Consider the following 22,427-nt stretch of genomic DNA (forward strand, 5'->3'; position numbering starts at 1 on the left):
AAAGAGGCGGATCAAGGGTCCATAACAAATCTATCTATCTATCTATCTATCTATCTATCTATCTATCTATCTATCTATCTATCTATCTATCTATCTATCTATCTATCTATCTATCTATCTATCTATCTATCTATCTATCCATCCATCCATCCATCCATCCATCCATCCATCCATCCATCCAGCCAGCCAGCCAGCCAGCCAGCCAGCCAGCCAGCCAGCCAGCCAGCAGCTTTGACATTACCTGGCTTTTTAACCTTGGCTGGCTGTTTTGACCTCCTCCCTGACAGACCAGGATGTGGATCGGACAGAACACCTCTAGTATCATCGCCCTGAGCACCGGCGGGCTGCGTCCTGAGTCCTCTGCTGTTCGCATTGATGACACATGACTGCATCTCCAGATATGCTACAAACCACATGGTGAAATAGGCGAATGACACAATAGTGGTGGCCTCATCGGGGACAACAATGACCTGGCCTACAGAGAGGAGGTGGAGCAGCTGGTGCAGAGACAACAGCTTGATTCTGAATGTGGACAAGACCAAGGAGATGATTGTCGACTTCAGAAAGAACCAGCCGGGCCACGCCCCACTTCTCATCAACAACATGGTCGTGGAGGTGGTAAGCAGCATAAAGTTCCTGGGGGTGCACGTCACAGACCACCACCTCACCTGGTCTGTGAACATTGCATCACCTCAGCGGATGTACTTCCTGCCCCCACCCATCCTCACCATGTTCTACAGGAGCACAGAGCGCCTCCTCACCAGCTGCATCTCTGGGTGGGGTGGAGGCTACAGAGCCTCCGGCTGGAAAGATGTGAGGCGAATGGTGAGGACAGGAGAGAGGATCAAGGCCCTCTCCTCTCCACCCGGGACTGTGCTCAGAAACGCTGTGTGTCTCGGGCTAGGACGATCTGCAGTGCCCCCTCACACCCTGCTGGTCTCTGGTTCCGCAGCACTTGATGCAGGACCACCACCAGATTTGTCCCTCAGACAGAGTGCGAACCATACCGTGGGCTTAGGGGGAGCCGCTTTTTTGCATTTCCTATCTTTTTTCGGCAAGTAAGAACATGATGCCAGCTGATATTACAGCTTGCCCCACAGAACATAAGCGTACCAATACATAATGGTTAACAACTCTTATGCAACAATAATAAATAACAGGTGCAAATGTCCCTTGCAAAAAAATTTTTTACCACTACTTTTGCGAAGATCAACTTACATAGTTAATATTCCCCACATATCACACACGTACACAGCGATGCTTGCCATACACAATATAATGAGCAATGATAGTTTCCCATATTGTAAATAGTTAAACGCATTTACATTTACTTCTTTTATTTTGTATTTAACGTAGATCTACAGGAAGTTTAACTTGGAGCGCCGCCACGCTTCAGTGGTCACAATAATTATAGCATCCATAGTCATACTTTAGGCTACAGTGAATTTGTGAGCAATCAGCATACATTTTATTGTCAGTATTATGTAGCTCCCCCAACATTTCATAAATCCTGTTTCTAGGGGAGCTCATGTTTCATTAAGGGGAGCTATAGCTCCCCCAGCTCCCCTGTGGTTCGCACCCTGCCCTCAGACCACCAGACTGTGAAAATCACCAACAGCTCTCACTGTTACTGGACATTACTGCTCTCCCTGCTGCATTTTCTTTTTTTTATTACCTACTATTTATGAAGTAATTTTTAATTATTTGAGCAGTATTGTAAACAAAATGCAAATATTAAATCTCCTTTTCATCACCTGCACTATAATGTATCCTCACTCCCTCACGTCTATTTACTGTAAACGGAAGTTATGCAAACGACCGTGTTTCTGTTACACCTGTGTGCAAAATAAATTTTTAGTCTGTTATCATCACATATGATGATGATAATACTGGAGTTAACATTTCAAAAGTTTCTTTCCTATATATATATATATATATATATATATATATTTAAGTCCTAGTCAGGTGACCATTTCCACTTATAACAACATGGCTGCTGAAGATCTGCCGTCTGAATTTGACATCGTCATTCTGGGCACAGGTACATACTAACTACACTTCTGTTATCGGTTTTGATTTGGTTCGTCAGTCAAAATGTTTATTAAATCGGGATCAGTTCAAAACCTCCGGGACTCCCGGTTTAAATGGGCCCTAAACAGAGCACGGGCTATTGTTTACATTTTTGTGCGTTAGCTAGCAGCTAACAGCCAATGCTATCTCAATGAGAACGGCTAAAAGCTAACAGCCAATGCTATCTCAATGAGAACGGCTAAAAGCTAACAGCCAATGCTATCTCAATGAGAACGGCTAAAAGCTAACAGCCAATGCTATCTCAATGAGAACGGCTAAAAGCTAACAGCCAATGCTATCTCAATGAGAATGGCTAAAAGCTAACAGCCAATGCTATCTCAATGAGAATGGCTAAAAGCTAACAGGCAGGCTGCAGCGAGAGCTGCTCGAAGATAACTGCTGGCAGCATTCATGTATCCGCGGAGCTGCTAGCTTTAGCTGCATATGGCTAACTGGCGCTAACCGGTGAATCAGATGTGTGTCTCAAAGATGTTGGCAGCTGTGCTGAACGTGTTAAAGTGGTGGTAAACACACGTGACCACGCGACGTTTATAGCAGACAGTTTAATATCAGTTAAACCATTTATTTCCTCTTAGGGCTTAGCGGCCACATACGTGGACAGCACTTTATGGAAATTCAGAACATTAGTCCACATATGTGGACATCATTTTTCATCTAAAAGTACATAAAATCAATATATGAAGCTTGGTTTTTATTCTAATTGGGTTAAAACAAGCCCAAATAGCAAAGAGAAATTAAAAATGCATGTAAAAACTGCTTGGGCCTTAAGAGGTTATTTAGTTAGCTAGTTAGTATCATCTATAATCCACATTCAGACATCACTAACTGATGACAGATTAAACTGTCTTAAATGATCCATCATGTTTATTCCAGTGCAGGATGATGCTGAAGGCTATCCCAGTGGCTAGTGGCAGAGAGGCAGGGTACAACCTTGACAGGACCACGTTTCATGTATGATTGATTAGCTGAATAGTTCATCATATAATCCAGATCAATAAGCAAAACAGCTTCTGGTTGTGATTTAATTTAAGGCCCGGCTCTGTTCTGGAACCACAGAAGTCCGCAGTCCAGTGGTAAAACCCTCCTTTCTTGGTCAGACTTTGCCCTGTAACTTTGTAAGTGAGCATAACCGAAGTGTCTTAGTTTCTGAAAAGGCCTGTTCCTGTCTTCAGGCCAATATTTGGTTTCTGTGTCCAAAATAATTAGTTTGAATGGTTCTTTCATACCATGGTTTGGGTCTGCTCAGCAGAAAAGTTCCAATTGATCAATCTTCACTTTGCATCACTGTCCAATTGGTAGCAGTAATGGGACAATATGGCAGCCTGTAACTCGTGTCAAACTCAAGGCCTGCGGGCCACGTCTGGCCCGTGAATGAATTATTTTTGGCCCGCATGATCATATTTAATCACTGTCAGAACTAGTGCACACATAGTATCACATAGTACACACACTACTATAATACTACAAGTCCCACAGTGCACTGCCAGTGCGTTGGTGTGTCAATCACAGGCCTGTAAGCATGTACGCCTGACGGAGCTGCTCACCTTTGCCAACGACCCCTCTACCCATAAATGGCTAAAGGAAAAGTTGACTTAGAAACAGAGAATGTGTTTGTGGATGTAAAGCTGTGTGTTTGTGTGCCGACGGTGAGGCTGTGATAAAAGAATACACCGTGAGAAGCTCCACGGAAGATACCAGCAGCTGGACAAGAAACAAGGTAGAAGAGTTATTAACCCTTTAGACTCCAGAGTTTTTAAAGGTATTTAAGGGAAGCTGTAAATGAGAAAAAATTTTTGAATGTGAACCAGAGTTTACATTATAAATTTCTGTGGCATCACAGGTTGACGGCCGTATTAGATTCTATAACTTTCACTATGAACTATGACACACACACATATATATGTGTGTATATATATATATATATATATATATATATATATATATATATATAAATGTGTGTGTGTGTGTGTGTATACTTGTGCTAAACTGACCTTATATGCAGTTTAATTTTTTGCATTTCTTCTCTTGCTATTACTGGGAATTTGATTTTTCAAATGAGGAAATTATTTTCGCCTGTCTATCTATTGTTTTCACTTGAAATCTCTCTGAAAAAATGTATATAGATACAAAAGCAATAAGTGCAACAGATTTGAACAGATTTTTAAAGTTTTAGATGATTAGGGTTGTTATATAGACAATAACTAATGGGCTCTGTTAGTTTAGCCAACATGGCGATCTGTAAATGTTAATTAGCCAACATGGCGGTATGTAAATGTTAATTAGCCAACATGGTGGTCTGTAAATGTTAATTAGCCAACATGGCAGTCTGTAATGTTAATTAGCCAACATGGCGGCCTGTAAATGTTAATTAGCCAACATGGCAGTCTGTAAATGTTAATTAGCCAACATGGCAGTCTGTAAATGTTAATTAGCCAACATGGTGGTCTGTAAATGTTAATTAGCCAACATGGCAGTCTGTAAATGTTAATTAGCCAACATGGCAATCTGTAAATGTTAATTAGCCAACATGGTGGTCTGTAAATGTTAATTAGCCAACATGGCGGTCTGTAAATGTTAATTAGCCAACATGGCAATCTGTAAATGTTAATTAGCCAACATAGCAGTCTGTAAATGTTAATTAGCCAACATGGCAATCTGTAAATGTTAATTAGCCAACATGGTGGTCTGTAAATGTTAATTAGCCAACATGGCGGTCTGTAAATGTTAATTAGCCAACATGGCAATCTGTAAATGTTAATTAGCCAACATAGCAGTCTGTAAATGTTAATTAGCCAACATGGCAGTCTGTAAATGTTAATTAGCCAACATGGCTGTCTGTAAATGTTAATTAGCCAACATGGTGGTCTGTAAATGTTAATTAGCCAACATGACAGTCTGTAAATGTTAATTAGCCAACATGGCAATCTGTAAATGTTAATTAGCCAACATGGCAGTCTGTAAATGTTAATTAGCCAACATGGCAATCTGTAAATGTTAATTAGCCAACATGGCAGTCTGTAAATGTTAATTAGCCAACATGGCAATCTGTAAATGTTAATTAGCCAACATGGTGGTCTGTAAATGTTAATTAGCCAACATAGCGGTCTGTAACTGTTAATTAGCCAACATGGCAATCTGTAAATGTTAATTAGCCAACATGGCAGTCTGTAATTGTTAATTAGCCAACATGGCAGTCTGTAATTGTTAATTAGCCAACATGGCAATCTGTAAATGTTAATTAGCCAACATGGCAATCTGTAAATGTTAATTAGCCAACATGGCAGTCTGTAAATGTTAATTAGCCAACATGGCAATCTGTAAATGTTAATTAGCCAAGATGGCAATCTGTAAATGTTAATTAGCCAACATGGCAGTCTGTAAATGTTAATTAGCCAACATGGCAATCTGTAAATGTTAATTAACCAACATGGCGATATGTTAATGTTAATTAGCCATTGTGGCGGTCTGTAAATGTTAATTAGCCAACATAGCGGTATGTAACTGTTAATTAGCCAACATGGCAGTCTGAAACTGCTCAGTCTGCTTATTAAAGAAGATGATATAATAAAAGCTTCCTCTCTTTGTTTCCTCTCCTTGTTCCTAACAAGGTGTCCCCATCTTCCTCGCTTCACAATGATTGTAGATGAGGAGATTGCTATTATTGGTTTTTGATTTTCTGTTCAGGTCTTGCAGAGTCGGTGGTGGCAGCCGCCTGTTCTAGAGTCGGGCAGAGAGTTTTTCACCTTGATCGGTGAGTTCACATCAATCAAGGATGATTATTGATAATCAGAGCAAGTGAAAAGACAGTTTAATGTGTTTTCAATGAATGCTTATCTATTATGTTATTGATCAGTGATTCATTATTTCAATCAACTGATTTGTTATCAGTGATGTTAAACAGCTTCTTGTGTGTTGATGACAGCTTCCTGTGTATTGATGACAGCTTCTTGTGTGTTGATGACAGCTTCCTGTGTGTTGATGACAGCTTCCTGTGTGTTGATGACAGCTTCCTGTGTGTTGATGACAGCTTCTTGTGTGTTGATGACAGCTTCCTGTGTGTTGATGACAGCTTCTTGTGTGTTGATGACAGCTTCTTGTGTGTTGATGACAGCTTCCTGTGTGTTGATGACAGCTTCTTGTGTGTTGATGACAGCTTCCTGTGTGTTGATGACAGCTTCTTGTGTGTTGATGACAGCTTCCTGTGTGTTGATGACAGCTTCTTGTGTGTTGATGACAGCTTCTTGTGTGTTGATGACAGCTTCCTGTGTGTTGATGACAGCTTCCTGTGTGTTGATGACAGCTTCTTGTGTGTTGATGACAGCTTCCTGTGTATTGATGACAGCTTCCTGTGTGTTGATGACAGCTTCTTGTGTGTTGATGACAGCTTCTTGTGTGTTGATGACAGCTTCCTGTGTGTTGATGACAGCTTCTTGTGTGTTGATGACAGCTTCCTGTGTGTTGATGACAGCTTCTTGTGTGTTGATGACAGCTTCCTGTGTGTTGATGACAGCTTCCTGTGTGTTGATGACAGCTTCTTGTGTGTTGATGACAGCTTCTTGTGTGTTGATGACAGCTTCTTGTGTGTTGATGACAGCTTCCTGTGTGTTGATGACAGCTTCTTGTGTGTTGATGACAGCTTCTTGTGTGTTGATGACAGCTTCCTGTGTGTTGATGACAGCTTCCTGTGTGTTGATGACAGCTTCCTGTGTGTGTTTTTAGGAGGAGTTATTACGCAGCCAATTGGGCTAGCTTCACCTTCAACGGTCTGCTGACCTGGATACAGGAGCACCATGTCAGTTTATTGATAATTGATCATCAAGTTATTGATCGTACTGCTGTGTATGACTGACTACTAGTCACGCGTGTGTGTTGGCAGGAGAAATCTCTGCCGGAGGACATCCAGGACTTTTCACATTTGTTGGAAGATGGGGAGGAGCTAATATATCTGTCTACTTCAGACTCCACCTCCATCACTAACCTGCAGGTGTTCTGTTACACCAGGTAAGCTCCGCCCCCAAAATCAGACTGTCTGGTTGTTTGCTCATTTATCCTGTTAGACAAATAAATAAAGTCCGTACACCAGAAGCTGCTCCTGATATTAAATATGCCAGCAGCAGCTTCTGTTGTTCAGACTTTATTTGTCTGATATTTCCTTTTCGGTTCAGCAGCTAGCACTAGCATTACTTCTGGGATGTGCCTGTTTTCTTCACCTATTCTCGTTTATCTTGTTGCCATATCGGTAGAATGATGAATAAATAGTTATTGATCACATGATCAATCTGCAGTGAGGAGGATGAGGAGGCTCAGAGTGGTGATGCTCCAAACACCACTGAAGAAGAGAAGGCAGCTGATGAACTTGCTGTTAAAGCGTCATCAGAGACAGAATCTGCAGGTCTGAATCTAAAATCAGTGACTGAACTGATCAATGCTGATTTTTATTGACGAGGACAGAAGTCATGTAAACATTTTCTATACTGCAGATTCAAAAGAAGCGGAAGCAGCAGATGGAGAAGAAGAGGAGCAGGTGAGGAAGAGCCACTCAGTAGCATCATGATGTAGGAAGCAGGTCACATGATCAGACAGAAATCGTATCTCATCACAGATGCAGGGGGAGGAGCCAGAGGCAGAGCAGCCACACCCCTCTGCTGGTTCAAGTCAGTCAACGGAGAGCAGGAAGAAGATCAGCTATGCTCAGCTGGTGAAGGAAGGACGCAGATTCAACATTGATCTGGTCTCCAAGGTAACCGTCTTTGTGATGTCATAAGACAACAGGTCAGAAAATAAAGTGAAACACCTGTGTGATTAAACTCTTCTTCACTCAGCTTATGTTCTCTCGCGGCTCATTGGTCGATCTGCTCATCAAATCAAACGTCAGTCGCTATGCAGAGTTCAAGAATGTCAGCAGGATACTCACCTATCGCCATGGCAATGTGGAACAGGTGTGGACTACCTGTTTACCTGTGTCTCTGCCCTGCCTGTCCATCTCTCACCTGTCTATAACTCACCTGTCTAGAACACACCTGTTTCACCTATCTAGAACTTACCTGTCTCAGCTGGTTAGAACACGCCTGTCTCACCTGTCCGTAACTCATCTGTCTAGAACTCACCTGTCTAGAACACACCTGTCTCACCTGTCCGTAACTCATCTGTCTAGAACTCACCTGTCTAGAACACACCTGTCTCACCTGTACGTAACTCATCTGTCTAGAACTCACCTGTCTAGAACACACCTGTCTCACCTGTACGTAACTCATCTGTCTAGAACTCACCTGTCTAGAACACACCTGTCTCACCTGTCTAGGACTCACCTGTCTCACCTGTCCTCAGGTTCCCTGCAGTAGAGCAGATGTCTTTGCGAGTCGTCAACTGTCGGTGATTGAAAAGAGGAAGTTGATGCGTTTTCTGACTTCCTGTATGGAGGAGACGGAGGAACAGAAAGGTGAGACTCACCTGTCTGCCTGCTAACATCACCTGGACGCTTACTGACAGCAGTGCATTGTGAGTAATGACCTCTTCTGTGTGTTTTGGTCCAGCCTACAATAGTCGGCCATATTTGGAGTTCCTCCGCAACCAGCAGCTCGGAGACAACCTACAGCACTTCCTGCTACATTCTATCGCCATGGTAACAGATGACACGCCAACAGAGGAGGGGCTGGCCTCTTCGCGTCACTTCCTGCGCTGTCTGGGTCGCTATGGCAACACTCCCTTCCTGTTTCCTGTGTACGGCCTGGGGGAGATCCCCCAGTGTTTCTGCAGGTAAGGTCCACAACTGGTCCCAGTGCTGGTCCTGGTCCTGGTTCTGGTCCTGCTCACAGTGATGGTCATGATTCTGGTTCTGGTCATGGTTGTGGTTCTGGTCTTGGACCTGGTCATGGTTTTGGTTCTGGTCCTCATTCTGGATCTGATCCAGGTCATGGTCCTTTTCCTGGTCCTGTCAAGGTTCCACCTCCATCAGGTCCCCAGGACTTTCTTCATTAGACTAGGTCAGCAGAGGAAGATCGGCTGGTTGTCATGGAGGCAGTTCTGTCTCATGATAGGAGAATATGAATATTAATGAGGAGGGTGTCACCCAAGGGCGAGCTAATTTACATATTAGATCATGTTAGCGGATATTACGGCGTCACACTGACGGCGGTGTCAGAGAGGAATCAGGAGCTGTTTGCTTGATGAAGATGAAGATCCCTCCCGATGTTAGCTGGACTGCAGCAGGTGTCCTTGAATGCCTCACCTGCTGCTCTCCTCTCAGTCTGGGTGTTTCATCCATCCGGTCCAAGCCGGATCATTCTGTGTTCATATCTCTCTTTGTGTATCACAGTGCCCTCATTATCATAATATGCATCACCACCATCATCTTAGCCTTCATAATCATCCTCCTCATCTTTATTTTTATCTTAGTCTTCCTCATCATCTTCCTAATAATCTTCATCATCACCTTAGTCATGATCATCACCTTCTTCATCATCACCTTCATCAAATGGTGGACTTGTAGACATGAATGGGGTGTTACATGTCAGTGATCTGTGGATCTGAACAATCTGCAGCGTTTTCTCCTGATGGCGACGGTCCGTTTCTCCTGTTTTGCTCCTCTGGCCCTCCGGCTGAAAGTCAACTTTTCCAGTGCACACATCTCTTTTCCTTTATCCAACCAGTGATTCAGAGGGTTCATTCCAGTTCCTTTTACAAGCCGCTCGTAGTGTTTTACAAAGGTACCAGTCTTTCATATTCAAAACATTCTCTTTCAAGACACAGAAATACAGTCATAACATTAACCAGACGATATGGGAGTGGTTGGTTTCTGCTCTGCCTCCAGCATCCTGTAAGCGGGATAGTTTGCCTTCAGTACGAGGTGTAGAGAAAATGGGAGAAGGTCTCTACGCTGTGCGCCAGTCCTCCAGGGACACGCCTGTGCTCACTCATTTTGTTTTAATGTGATCCGTATTTTCCCGTTCAGAGGTTGTTGTGTTATTTTTTTTTTCTTTTAGGCTTCGGTCATGACGTCTGTCATTGGATTACCCTCCTCTATTTCATCATCTTCATCATCTTCATCATGTGATCTGTAGTTTCATGTTTTCAAACATTCAAACCCAGTGATGAAGATGATGATGAAGGGGATAACTCTGTGGTTTCTGTAGGCTTGTGTGTGTCTGTGTGTGTGTGTTTGACATGTCAAAGTTCATGTAACATGTTGATGGACACGGATGTGACACACACCTGAACCTCCATCAATAGTTGATTCTTTGTTTTCATTTAATAAGGAGGTAATTGCACACAAACACACATATATACACAAACACACACACACACACACACACACACATATATACACACACACACACGTGCACACACACACACACATGTACACGTTAATGACCACATGATGACAGACTGATGACATCACACTCTCTGTGCAGCACACACTCACACTTAGGCTGGATGCTATTAGTGTGGAGGGGGAGGAGTCAGACACCTGAAAAGAAAGTGGGCGGAGCATCATGCGTCTTCTGTTCTGATTGGATGGCGTCAGAACAAACCGATAATCAATGATCATCTGATCAGGTGTGTGTTATTGACTCACCTGTTGTTGCAGGATGTGTGCCGTGTTTGGAGGGATCTACTGTCTGAGACACTCTGTCCACTGTCTCATCGTGGACAAGGATGCCAACAGGTAACCATGACAACCACACAAAATGATACATCCGAATCAGTGAAGTCTATTCATCTAGTTTCAGATATGAATCCAGTTCTGTTATTAATACAGAAAAAAAAACTATTTTATTTCATTATATAATTTAATTCAATTCATTGTTTATCTTTTCCTGTCAGAGTCTGATGATCACTGATATTTATCTTTTCCAATCATCTGTGATTGATCAGACTCTGGTTCATACGCGGTCCCAGTCAGATGGATGTGATTGTGTCAGACAGGTGGTGTACAGGTGTGTGTTTACCTGTCTGTGTAGATGCTGCAGCACATTTAAGCTCACTTCCTCTTACTGATTGATCAAGATGTTAGTCTGTGTCATGTGACCCAGTACTTCCTGTTCCAACACCTTGGTCTGCAGTGCGAACGGTCAATCAGCATCCAGCTCTATGTCACATGATGGTGTCTCATGTATGAAGGACTGAAGGAAAACGATATATAGACATAAACCAGTGTGTAGCAGCTTTTAATCCCAGTATAAACCAGTCTGTAGCAGCTTTTAATCCCAGTATAAACCAGTCTGTAGCAGCTTTTAATCCCAATATAAACCAGTCTGTAGCAGCTTTTAATCCCAGTATAAACCAGTCTGTAACAGCTTTTAATCCCAGTATAAACCAGTCTGTAACAGCTTTTAATCCCAGTATAAACCAGTCTGTAGCATCTTTTAATCCCAGTATAAACCAGTCTGTAGCAGCTTTTAATCCCAGTATAAACCAGTCTGTAGCAGCTTTGAATCCCAGTATAAACCAGTCTGTAGCAGCTTTTAATCCCAGTATAAACCAGTCTGTAGCAGCTTTTAATCCCAATATAAACCAGTCTGTAGCAGCTTTTAATCCCAGTATAAACCAGTCTGTAACAGCTTTTAATCCCAGTATAAACCAGTCTGTAACAGCTTTTAATCCCAGTATAAACCAGTCTGTAACAGCTTTTAATCCCAGTATAATCCAGTCTGTAGCAGCTTTTAATCCCAGTATAAACCAGTCTGTAGCAGCTTTTAATCCCAGTATAAACCAGTCTGTAGCAGCTTTTAATCCCAGTATAAACCAGTCTGTAGCAGCTTTGAATCCCAGTATAAACCAGTCTGTAGCAGCTTTTAATCCCAGTATAAACCAGTCTGTAGCAGCTTTTAATCCCAGTATAAACCAGTCTGTAGCAGCTTTTAATCCGAGTGTAAACCAGTCTGTAGCAGCTTTTAATCCCAGTATAAACCAGTCTGTAGCAGCTTTTAATCCCAGTATAAACCAGTCTGTAACAGCTTTTAATCCCAGTATAAACCAGTGTGTAGCAGCGTTTAATCCCAGTATAAACCAGTGTGTAGCAGTGTTTAATCCCAGTATAAACCAGTGTGTAGCAGTGTTTAATCCCAGTATAAACCAGCGTGTAGCAGCTTTTAATCCCAGTATAAACCAGTGTGTAGCAGCTTTTAATCCCAGTATAAACCAGTCTGTAACAGCTTTTAATCCCAGTATAAACCAGTCTGTAGCAGCTTTTAATCCCAGTATAAACCAGTCTGTAACAGCTTTTAATCCCAGTATAAACCAGTCTGTAGCAGCTTTTAATCCCAGTATAAACAAGTCTGTAGCAGCTTTTAATCCCAGTATAAACCAGTCTGTAACAGCTTTTAATCCCAGTATAAACCAGTCTGTAGCAGCTTTTAATCCCAGTATAAACCAGTCTGTAGCAGCTTTTAATCCCAGTATAAACCAGTCCGTAGCAGCTTTTATTCCCAGTATAAACCAGTCCGTAGCAGCTTTTAATCCCAGTATAAACCAGTGTGTAGTAGCTTTTAATCCCAGTATAAACCAGTCTGTAACAGCTTTTAATCCCAGTATAAACCAGTCTGTAGCAGCTTTTAATCCCAGTATAAACCAGTCTGTAACAGCTTTTAATCCCAGTATAAACCAGTCTGTAACAGCTTTTAATCCCAGTATAAACCAGTCCGTAGCAGCTTTTAATCCCAGTATAAACCAGTCCGTAACAGCTTTTAATCCCAGTATAAACCAGTCTGTAACAGCTTTTAATCCCAGTATAAACCAGTCTGTAGCAGCTTTTAATCCCAGTATAAACCAGTCTGTAACAGCTTTTAATCCCAGTATAAACCAGTCTGTAGCAGCTTTTAATCCCAGTATAAACCAGTCTGTAGCAGCTTTTAATCCCAGTATAAACCAGTCTGTAGCAGCTTTTAATCCCAGTATAAACCAGTCTGTAACAGCTTTTAATCCCAGTATAAACCAGTCTGTAACAGCTTTTAATCCCAGTATAAACCAGTCTGTAACAGCTTTTAATCCCACTATAAACCAGTCTGTAGCAGCTTTTAATCCCAGTATAAACCAGTGTGTAACAGCTTTTAATCCCAGTATAAACCAGTCTGTAGCAGCTTTTAATCCCAGTATTAATCAGTCTGTAACAGCTTTTAATCCCAGTATAAACCATTCTGTAGCAGCTTTTAATCCCAGTATTAATCAGTCTGTAACAGCTTTTAATCCCAGTATAAACCAGTCTGTAACAGCTTTTAATCCCAGTATAAACCATTGTGTAGCAGCTTTTAATCCCAGTATTAATCAGTCTGTAACAGCTTTTAATCCCAGTATAAACCAGTCTGTAACAGCTTTTAATCCCAGTATAAACCAGTGTGTAGCAGCTTTTAATCCCAGTATAAACTAGTGTGTAGCAGCTTTTAATCCCAGTATAAACCAGTCTGTAGCAGCTTTTAATCCCAGTATAAACCAGTGTGTAGCAGCTTTTAATCCCAGTATAAACCAGTCTGTAGCAGCTTTTAATCCCAGTATAAACCAGTGTGTAGCAGCTTTTAATCCCAGTATAAACCAGTCTGTAACAGCTTTTAATCCCAGTATAAACCAGTCCGTAGCAGCTTTTAATCCCAGTATAAACCAGTGTGTAGCAGCTTTTAATCCCAGTATAAACCAGTGTGTACCAGCTTTTAATCCCAGTATAAACCAGTGTGTAGCAGCTTTTAATCCCAGTATAAACCAGTGTGTAGCAGCTTTTAATCCCAGTATAAACCAGTGTGTAGCATCTTTTAATCCCAGTATAAACCAGTCTGTAGCAGCTTTTAATCCCAGTATAAACCAGTCTGTAGCAGCTTTGAATCCCAGTATAAACCAGTCTGTAGCAGCTTTTAATCCCAGTATAAACCAGTCTGTAGCAGCTTTTAATCCCAATATAAACCAGTCTGTAGCAGCTTTTAATCCCAGTATAAACCAGTCTGTAACAGCTTTTAATCCCAGTATAAACCAGTCTGTAGCATCTTTTAATCCCAGTATAAACCAGTCTGTAGCAGCTTTTAATCCCAGTATAAACCAGTCTGTAGCAGCTTTGAATCCCAGTATAAACCAGTCTGTAGCAGCTTTTAATCCCAGTATAAACCAGTCTGTAGCAGCTTTTAATCCCAATATAAACCAGTCTGTAGCAGCTTTTAATCCCAGTATAAACCAGTCTGTAACAGCTTTTAATCCCAGTATAAACCAGTCTGTAACAGCTTTTAATCCCAGTATAAACCAGTCTGTAACAGCTTTTAATCCCAGTATAATCCAGTCTGTAGCAGCTTTTAATCCCAGTATAAACCAGTCTGTAGCAGCTTTTAATCCCAGTATAAACCAGTCTGTAGCAGCTTTTAATCCCAGTATAAACCAGTCTGTAGCAGCTTTGAATCCCAGTATAAACCAGTCTGTAGCAGCTTTTAATCCCAGTATAAACCAGTCTGTAGCAGCTTTTAATCCCAGTATAAACCAGTCTGTAGCAGCTTTTAATCCGAGTGTAAACCAGTCTGTAGCAGCTTTTAATCCCAGTATAAACCAGTCTGTAGCAGCTTTTAATCCCAGTATAAACCAGTCTGTAACAGCTTTTAATCCCAGTATAAACCAGTGTGTAGCAGCGTTTAATCCCAGTATAAACCAGTGTGTAGCAGTGTTTAATCCCAGTATAAACCAGTGTGTAGCAGTGTTTAATCCCAGTATAAACCAGCGTGTAGCAGCTTTTAATCCCAGTATAAACCAGTGTGTAGCAGCTTTTAATCCCAGTATAAACCAGTCTGTAACAGCTTTTAATCCCAGTATAAACCAGTCTGTAGCAGCTTTTAATCCCAGTATAAACCAGTCTGTAACAGCTTTTAATCCCAGTATAAACCAGTCTGTAGCAGCTTTTAATCCCAGTATAAACAAGTCTGTAGCAGCTTTTAATCCCAGTATAAACCAGTCTGTAACAGCTTTTAATCCCAGTATAAACCAGTCTGTAGCAGCTTTTAATCCCAGTATAAACCAGTCTGTAGCAGCTTTTAATCCCAGTATAAACCAGTCCGTAGCAGCTTTTATTCCCAGTATAAACCAGTCCGTAGCAGCTTTTAATCCCAGTATAAACCAGTGTGTAGTAGCTTTTAATCCCAGTATAAACCAGTCTGTAACAGCTTTTAATCCCAGTATAAACCAGTCTGTAGCAGCTTTTAATCCCAGTATAAACCAGTCTGTAACAGCTTTTAATCCCAGTATAAACCAGTCTGTAACAGCTTTTAATCCCAGTATAAACCAGTCCGTAGCAGCTTTTAATCCCAGTATAAACCAGTCCGTAACAGCTTTTAATCCCAGTATAAACCAGTCTGTAACAGCTTTTAATCCCAGTATAAACCAGTCTGTAGCAGCTTTTAATCCCAGTATAAACCAGTCTGTAACAGCTTTTAATCCCAGTATAAACCAGTCTGTAGCAGCTTTTAATCCCAGTATAAACCAGTCTGTAGCAGCTTTTAATCCCAGTATAAACCAGTCTGTAGCAGCTTTTAATCCCAGTATAAACCAGTCTGTAACAGCTTTTAATCCCAGTATAAACCAGTCTGTAACAGCTTTTAATCCCAGTATAAACCAGTCTGTAACAGCTTTTAATCCCACTATAAACCAGTCTGTAGCAGCTTTTAATCCCAGTATAAACCAGTGTGTAACAGCTTTTAATCCCAGTATAAACCAGTCTGTAGCAGCTTTTAATCCCAGTATTAATCAGTCTGTAACAGCTTTTAATCCCAGTATAAACCAGTCTGTAACAGCTTTTAATCCCAGTATAAACCATTGTGTAGCAGCTTTTAATCCCAGTATTAATCAGTCTGTAACAGCTTTTAATCCCAGTATAAACCAGTCTGTAACAGCTTTTAATCCCAGTATAAACCAGTGTGTAGCAGCTTTTAATCCCAGTATAAACTAGTGTGTAGCAGCTTTTAATCCCAGTATAAACCAGTCTGTAGCAGCTTTTAATCCCAGTATAAACCAGTGTGTAGCAGCTTTTAATCCCAGTATAAACCAGTGTGTAGCAGCTTTTAATCCCAGTATAAACTAGTGTGTAGCAGCTTTTAATCCCAGTATAAACCAGTCTGTAGCAGCTTTTAATCCCAGTATAAACCAGTGTGTAGCAGCTTTTAATCCCAGTATAAACCAGTCTGTAGCAGCTTTTAATCCCAGTATAAACCAGTGTGTAGCAGCTGTCAGACTGGGAGGTAAAATGATGTAAAATGAATGTATGAATAGATGTAGCAGCATTAAGGTCGACCAGAAGAAGAAAGCAGAATTTATTACTAACAGAACTTTTTAGAAATCACACACAGATCAACAGTGACCAAACCTTTTCTCATCTCATCGTTCTCTCAAGTTTGTAGATGAGTATATATGAGGCATTATTTCCCCTTTTGCCCAAATAACAAAAAACATAAAAAAAATAAATAAATAAATAAAAAATAAAAACACCAGAAATTAAGAAGAATTTCACCTTGCACGCCCCTTTCCTCTCCAGGATACAGCTGGTCAACTGATAATCATTCATCCTCTTTTCACCTTTTAACGGTTACATAAATAATAACCTCACTCTACGATTGGTTCTGATGGTGCCATGGCAACCACTGTGTGTGTGTGTGTTTGTGTGTGTGACCTTCTCAGGTGTGATTGGACAATAATTTATGATCAGTAAAATATTTAATTTATGGAGAGGAAATGAAGATCAAAATTTAAGATGAGCTCCTCTTCATCACCTCCTCCTCCTCTTGTCTGATGGATGACATCCCCTCCCTCCCTACCTCTCTCCTCCCCTCCCTCCCTCCATGCCTCTCTCTGTCATAATTTTCTGCCTGTCAGTTTCTGAATCAGATGATTGATTGACAGTCCTACAGGTGTGTGGGAGAAAGGTCACGTCATAGTAACCATGTCTCAGGTGGACTGGTGTTGGAAACCTAAACTCAGAGAGCTTGTCAGCGAACTTGTGGACCGAGGAGGTTTTTCATGATGAACATGTCCAAAGATTCTTTTGTTCTCATCTTTTTATTAAATCCTCGGATTGTTCTACATTTTAATGATGACCCCTGAAAGAACCGCCATCAGGTTCCGGATCTGAGTGACTGGATGGAGCACAAACATCAGAAACGTTCACCACAAACACTATGACTGTCTACGAGGATATAGGTTGACCAGCAGTTCCTGTTACACCCCCTGACCACCGCTTCCTGTTACACCTCCTGTTACACCTCCTGTGTCACTTCCTGTTACACCTCCTGACTACCGCTTCCTGTTACACCTCCTGTTACACTTCCTGTTACACCTCCTGTGTCACTTCCTGTTACACCTCCTGACTACCGCTTGGAACTGTAGTCCATCCTGGAACAATACAGGATGTTTTCCACAGGGTAGGCACTTTCCCCAGCTGTAGACTGTGGTTGAAGACATGCTGGAGTGGTTCCCCCAGTTCATCAGCACAGGTCCTAAGCAGACGAGGAGGCACTCCGTCAGGGCCTGCTGCTTTCCATGGGTGGAGCTTCCTCAGTTCTCCCCTCACCTGTTCTGCTGTTATGTGTGGAGGGTGTTGAGATGGGGGGAGGGGTAAAGGTTGGCAGGGGATGAAGTCAGGGAGGTTGTGTACTGCAGTGGGGGAGGAGGGACCGTGGGCTGGTCAAAGCGGTTAAAGAAGATGTTCAGCCTGTTTGCTTCTTCCACTGCCCCCCCCCCCACTGTTATGGCCTTTGATCTGAAGCCTGTGATGGTGTTGACACCATCCCAGACCTCCTTCATACGGCTCTCACTCAGTGTATCCTCCACCTTCCTTCTGTAGGTGTCCCTCGCCACCTTCAGGCATTGTTTCACCTCCCGCTGTGCTGACTGCATTGCCTCCCTGTCATGGTTCATTAAAGCCACCTTCTTCCTGTTGAGGGCAGCTTTGACATCTTGTGTTATCCAAGGTTTGTTATTTGGATAACAACGGACAGTCTTATTGGGGGAGACTACGTCCAGCGAGAAGTTGATGTAGTCCGTCAGACAGTGAGTCTGCTCCTCTATGTCCTCACCATGTTGTCTCAGCAGTACATCCCAGTCAGTGATGTCAAAGCAGTCTTTCATAGCATCCTCTGCCTCAGGTGACCACTTCCTGATCGAGCGTGTGGTTTTAGACATCCTTTTGACCAGGGGGGTGTACTGTGGCTGTAGGTATACCAGGTTGTGGTCAGACTTTCCAAGTGGGGGGAGGGGGGTGGCTGTGTAGGCATCCTTCACATTGGAGTACAGCAGGTCTATTGTTCTGTTGTTCCTTGTGGGACAGTCTACAGCCTGGTAGAAGGAGGCCAAGGTAGAGTCCAGGGAAGCATGATTAAAATCCCCAGATATGACCATAAACGCCTCGGGGTGCTTTGTCTGCAGCCTTGCTGTTACTGTGTGTATCTTCTCACAGGCAGCTGATGCATCCGCGCTGGGCGGGATGTAAACACAGAGAAGAGCTCCGTCGGCAAGTAATATGGCCGCAGACTAACGGCTAACAGTTCCAAGTCCTGGCAACACAGTTCCTTTTTCACTGAGACATGTCCTGGGCAACACCAACGTTTGTTCACATATATGATGAGCCCCCCACCTCTGCTCTTACCGCAGGCGTTCATGTCTCTGTCAGCTCTCACAGCAGTGAAACTTTTAAAAAATTTAAAGGTGTAATTAAAATTTTAAATAATGTTCAGGTTTTTCATAAAAAACGAGGTAAATGAAAACAGTTCAGAGACATTTATAGTTTATTTCCAGCTGTAATCTGGATTATAGTCCCTGTATTTTGTTTATTTTTTCTTTATCTTTTGACAAACATAGCTTCATCTGTGTGTATGTTGTAGTGTTTGTGTGCCAGAGGTTATTGACGATGATGATGATGATGATTATTATTATTATTATTATTATTATTATTATTATCTATAGCAAAAGACCTAATTTATAAAACAAATACCAAAGTGTACTAATACCACAAGAATAAAACATAAAAATTTCACTCATGTCTGAAAATGAAGAACAAGCTGCAGAAAGTATAAATCTAGAGTAAATATCTGGAGTATATATTTGAAGAATAAATCTAAATTATAATTCGAGTATAAATATGGAGTAAAAATCTGAATTTTTAATCTGGAGTATATATCTGAAGTGCACATCTGAAAAAAAGAGGAAAAACTGGTGTAGTAAACTAAAATATCATTATAGACTTAGACTTAATTTTATTGTCATTATACAAGTGTGGAACACAAGTACAACCCATCCAAGAGTTACAGTTCCACCTGTTTCACAGATGGAAAAAAAGATCATTGTCATCCTCCTCCAGTAAAACATTTCCGAGTTGTCATGACTCTCTCTCTCTCTCTGTTTAAGACTATGGTCGATCATCCTGCTCCCGGTGAGCGGTGACATCATCGTCTCTTCTCTGTTTCAGGTGTAAGGCGGTGATTGACAGCCGGCGACAGCGAATCAGCTGTAGCCATTTTGTGGTGGAGGAGGGCTATGTGGCCGGAGATGGAAAGACAGAGGCCACGCCCCCCAGGTAAGTGTTCATGATGCTGACTGAATCTTCCTCATCTTCCTCACCAGACCCTGAGTAGACCAGAATTTCAGATCACTGTCATAAGTCCGTCTTTCTGCTGCACATGCATAATTAATCACTTTTACTTCATAATCAGTTAATCTTCCACAAAATTAGACTGGTATGTTAATCCAGACAAAAAATCTGGATTAAAAAAAAAAATCATGATTTTGAAAAGCATTTACACGCCTGGATTATAAAAAATCTGGACTATAAAAATCTGGATTATAAATATCTGAATTATAAAAAATCTGGACTATAAAAATCTGGATTAGAAATATCTGGATTAGAAAAATCTGAATTAGAAAAATCTGTATTATAAAAATCTGGATTATAAATATCTGAATTATAAAGATCTGGACTATTAAAATCTGGATTATAAAAATCTGAATTATAAAAATCGGGATTATAAAAATCGGGATTATAACAATCTGAATTATAAAAATCTGGACTATAAATATCTGAATGATAAAAATCTGGATTGTAAATGTCTGAATTACAAAAATCTGGATTATAAAAGTCTGGATTATCAAAATCTGAATTATGAAAATTTCGAATATAAAAATCTGAATTATAAAAAATTAGATTATAAAAATCTGGACTATAAAAATCTGGATTATAAAAATCTGGATTATAAATATCTGAATTATATAAATCTGAATTATAAAAATTTGGATTATAAAAATCTGGACTATAAAAATCTGAATTATAAAAATCTGGACTATAAATATCTGAATTACAAAAATCTGGATTATAAAAGTCTGGATTATCAAAATCTGAATTATGAAAATTTCGAATATAAAAATCTGAATTATAAAAAATTGGATTATAAAAATCTGGATTATAAAAATCTAAATTATAAAAATCTGGACTATAAATATCTGAATTACAAAAATCTGGATTATAAAAGTCTGAATTATATAAATCTGGATTATAAAAATTTAGATTATAAAAATCTGAATTCTAAAAATCTAGATTAGAAAAATCTGAATTAGAAAAATCTGAATTCTAAAAATTTAGATTATAAAAATCTGGACTATAAATATCTGAATTACAAAAATCTGGATTATAAAAGTCTGAATTATATAAATCTGGATTATAAAAATTTAGATTATAAAAATCTGAATTATAAGAATCTGGACTATAAAAATCTGAATAATAAAAATCTGGATTGTAAAAATCTGAATTAGAAAAATCTGAATTCTAAAAATTTAGATTATAAAAATCTGGACTATAAAAATCTGGATTATAAAAATCTGGATTATAAATATCTGAATTATACAAATCTGGACTATAAAAATCTGGATTATAAAAATCTGGATTATAAAAATTTAGATTATAAAAATCTGGACTATAAAAATCTGGATTATAACAATCTGAATTATAAAAATCTGTACTATAAAAATCTGGACTATAAATATCTGAATTATAAAAATCTGGACTATAAATATCTGAATTACAAAAATCTGGATTATAAAAGTCTGGATTATCAAAATCTGAATTATGAAAATTTGGAATATAAAAATCTGAATTATAAAAAATTAGATTATAAAAATCTGGACTATAAAAATCTGGATTATAAAAATCTGGACTATAAATATCTGAATTACAAAAATCTGGATTATAAAAGTCTGAATTATATAAATCTGAATTATAAAAATTTGGATTATAAAAATCTGGACTATAAAAATCTGAATTATAAAAATCTGGACTATAAATATCTGAATTACAAAAATCTGGATTATAAAAGTCTGGATTATCAAAATCTGAATTATGAAAATTTCGAATATAAAAATCTGATTTATAAAAAATTAGATTATAAAAATCTGGATTATAAAAATCTAAATTATAAAAATCTGGACTATAAATATCTGAATTACAAAAATCTGGATTATAAAAGTCTGAATTATATAAATCTGGATTATGAAAATCTAGATTAGAAAAATCTGAATTAGAAAAATATGAATTCTAAAAATTTAGATTATAAAAATCTGGACTATAAATATCTGAATTACAAAAATCTGGATTATAAAAGTCTGAATTATATAAATCTGGATTATAAAAATTTAGATTATAAAAATCTGAATTATAAGAATCTGGACTATAAAAATCTGAATAATAAAAATCTGGATTGTAAAAATCTGAATTAGAAAAATCTGAATTCTAAAAATTTAGATTATAAAAATCTGGACTATAAAAATCTGGATTATAAAAATCTGGATTATAAATATCTGAATTATAAAAATCTGGATTATAAAAATCTGGATTATAAAAATTTAGATTATAAAAATCTGGACTATAAAAATCTGGATTATAACAATCTGAATTATAAAAATCTGTACTATAAAAATCTGGACTATAAATATCTGAATTATAAAAATCTGGATTATAAAAGTCTGGATTATCAAAATCTGAATTATGAAAATTTGGAATATAAAAATCTGAATTATAAAAAATTAGATTATAAAAATCTGGACTATAAAAATCTGGATTATAAAAATCTGGACTATAAATATCTGAATTACAAAAATCTGGATTATAAAAGTCTGGATTATCAAAATCTGAATTATGAAAATTTCGAATATAAAAATCTGAATTATAAAAAATTAGATTATAAAAATCTGGATTATAAAAATCTAAATTATAAAAATCTGGACTATAAATATCTGAATTACAAAAATCTGGATTATAAAAGTCTGAATTATATAAATCTGGATTATAAAAATTTAGATTATAAAAATCTGAATTCTAAAAATCTAGATTAGAAAAATCTGAA

The 22,427-nt window shown here is 39.2% G+C and overlaps 1 protein-coding gene and 1 long non-coding RNA gene across 3 annotated transcripts in view; both read left to right on the forward strand.

Moving 5' to 3' along the window:
- The first annotated feature begins 1,968 nt into the window (after positions 1 to 1,968).
- The window catches only part of chm (CHM Rab escort protein), a 43,226-nt gene continuing 22,767 nt past the window's right edge, over positions 1,969 to 22,427 (forward strand). For both annotated transcript variants that reach the window (XM_042008889.1, XM_042008890.1), the window contains exons 1-12: positions 1,969 to 2,041; positions 5,776 to 5,842; positions 6,811 to 6,883; positions 6,968 to 7,092; positions 7,377 to 7,483; positions 7,572 to 7,615; positions 7,694 to 7,831; positions 7,914 to 8,030; positions 8,419 to 8,530; positions 8,625 to 8,847; positions 10,679 to 10,756; positions 19,505 to 19,612. In XM_042008889.1, the coding sequence (XP_041864823.1) occupies positions 1,990 to 2,041; positions 5,776 to 5,842; positions 6,811 to 6,883; positions 6,968 to 7,092; positions 7,377 to 7,483; positions 7,572 to 7,615; positions 7,694 to 7,831; positions 7,914 to 8,030; positions 8,419 to 8,530; positions 8,625 to 8,847; positions 10,679 to 10,756; positions 19,505 to 19,612 (1,244 nt within the window). In that variant the 5' untranslated portion in view covers positions 1,969 to 1,989. The remainder of the gene's footprint in view (positions 2,042 to 5,775; positions 5,843 to 6,810; positions 6,884 to 6,967; positions 7,093 to 7,376; positions 7,484 to 7,571; positions 7,616 to 7,693; positions 7,832 to 7,913; positions 8,031 to 8,418; positions 8,531 to 8,624; positions 8,848 to 10,678; positions 10,757 to 19,504; positions 19,613 to 22,427) is intronic.
- LOC121654699 lies at positions 5,356 to 5,765 on the forward strand. The gene is made up of 3 exons (XR_006012988.1): positions 5,356 to 5,384; positions 5,429 to 5,504; positions 5,544 to 5,765. It is a non-coding gene; the product is annotated as an uncharacterized LOC121654699 (long non-coding RNA).

Source organism: Melanotaenia boesemani, chromosome 15 (assembly GCF_017639745.1).
Source record: "Melanotaenia boesemani isolate fMelBoe1 chromosome 15, fMelBoe1.pri, whole genome shotgun sequence".
Lineage (NCBI taxonomy): Eukaryota > Metazoa > Chordata > Actinopteri > Atheriniformes > Melanotaeniidae > Melanotaenia > Melanotaenia boesemani.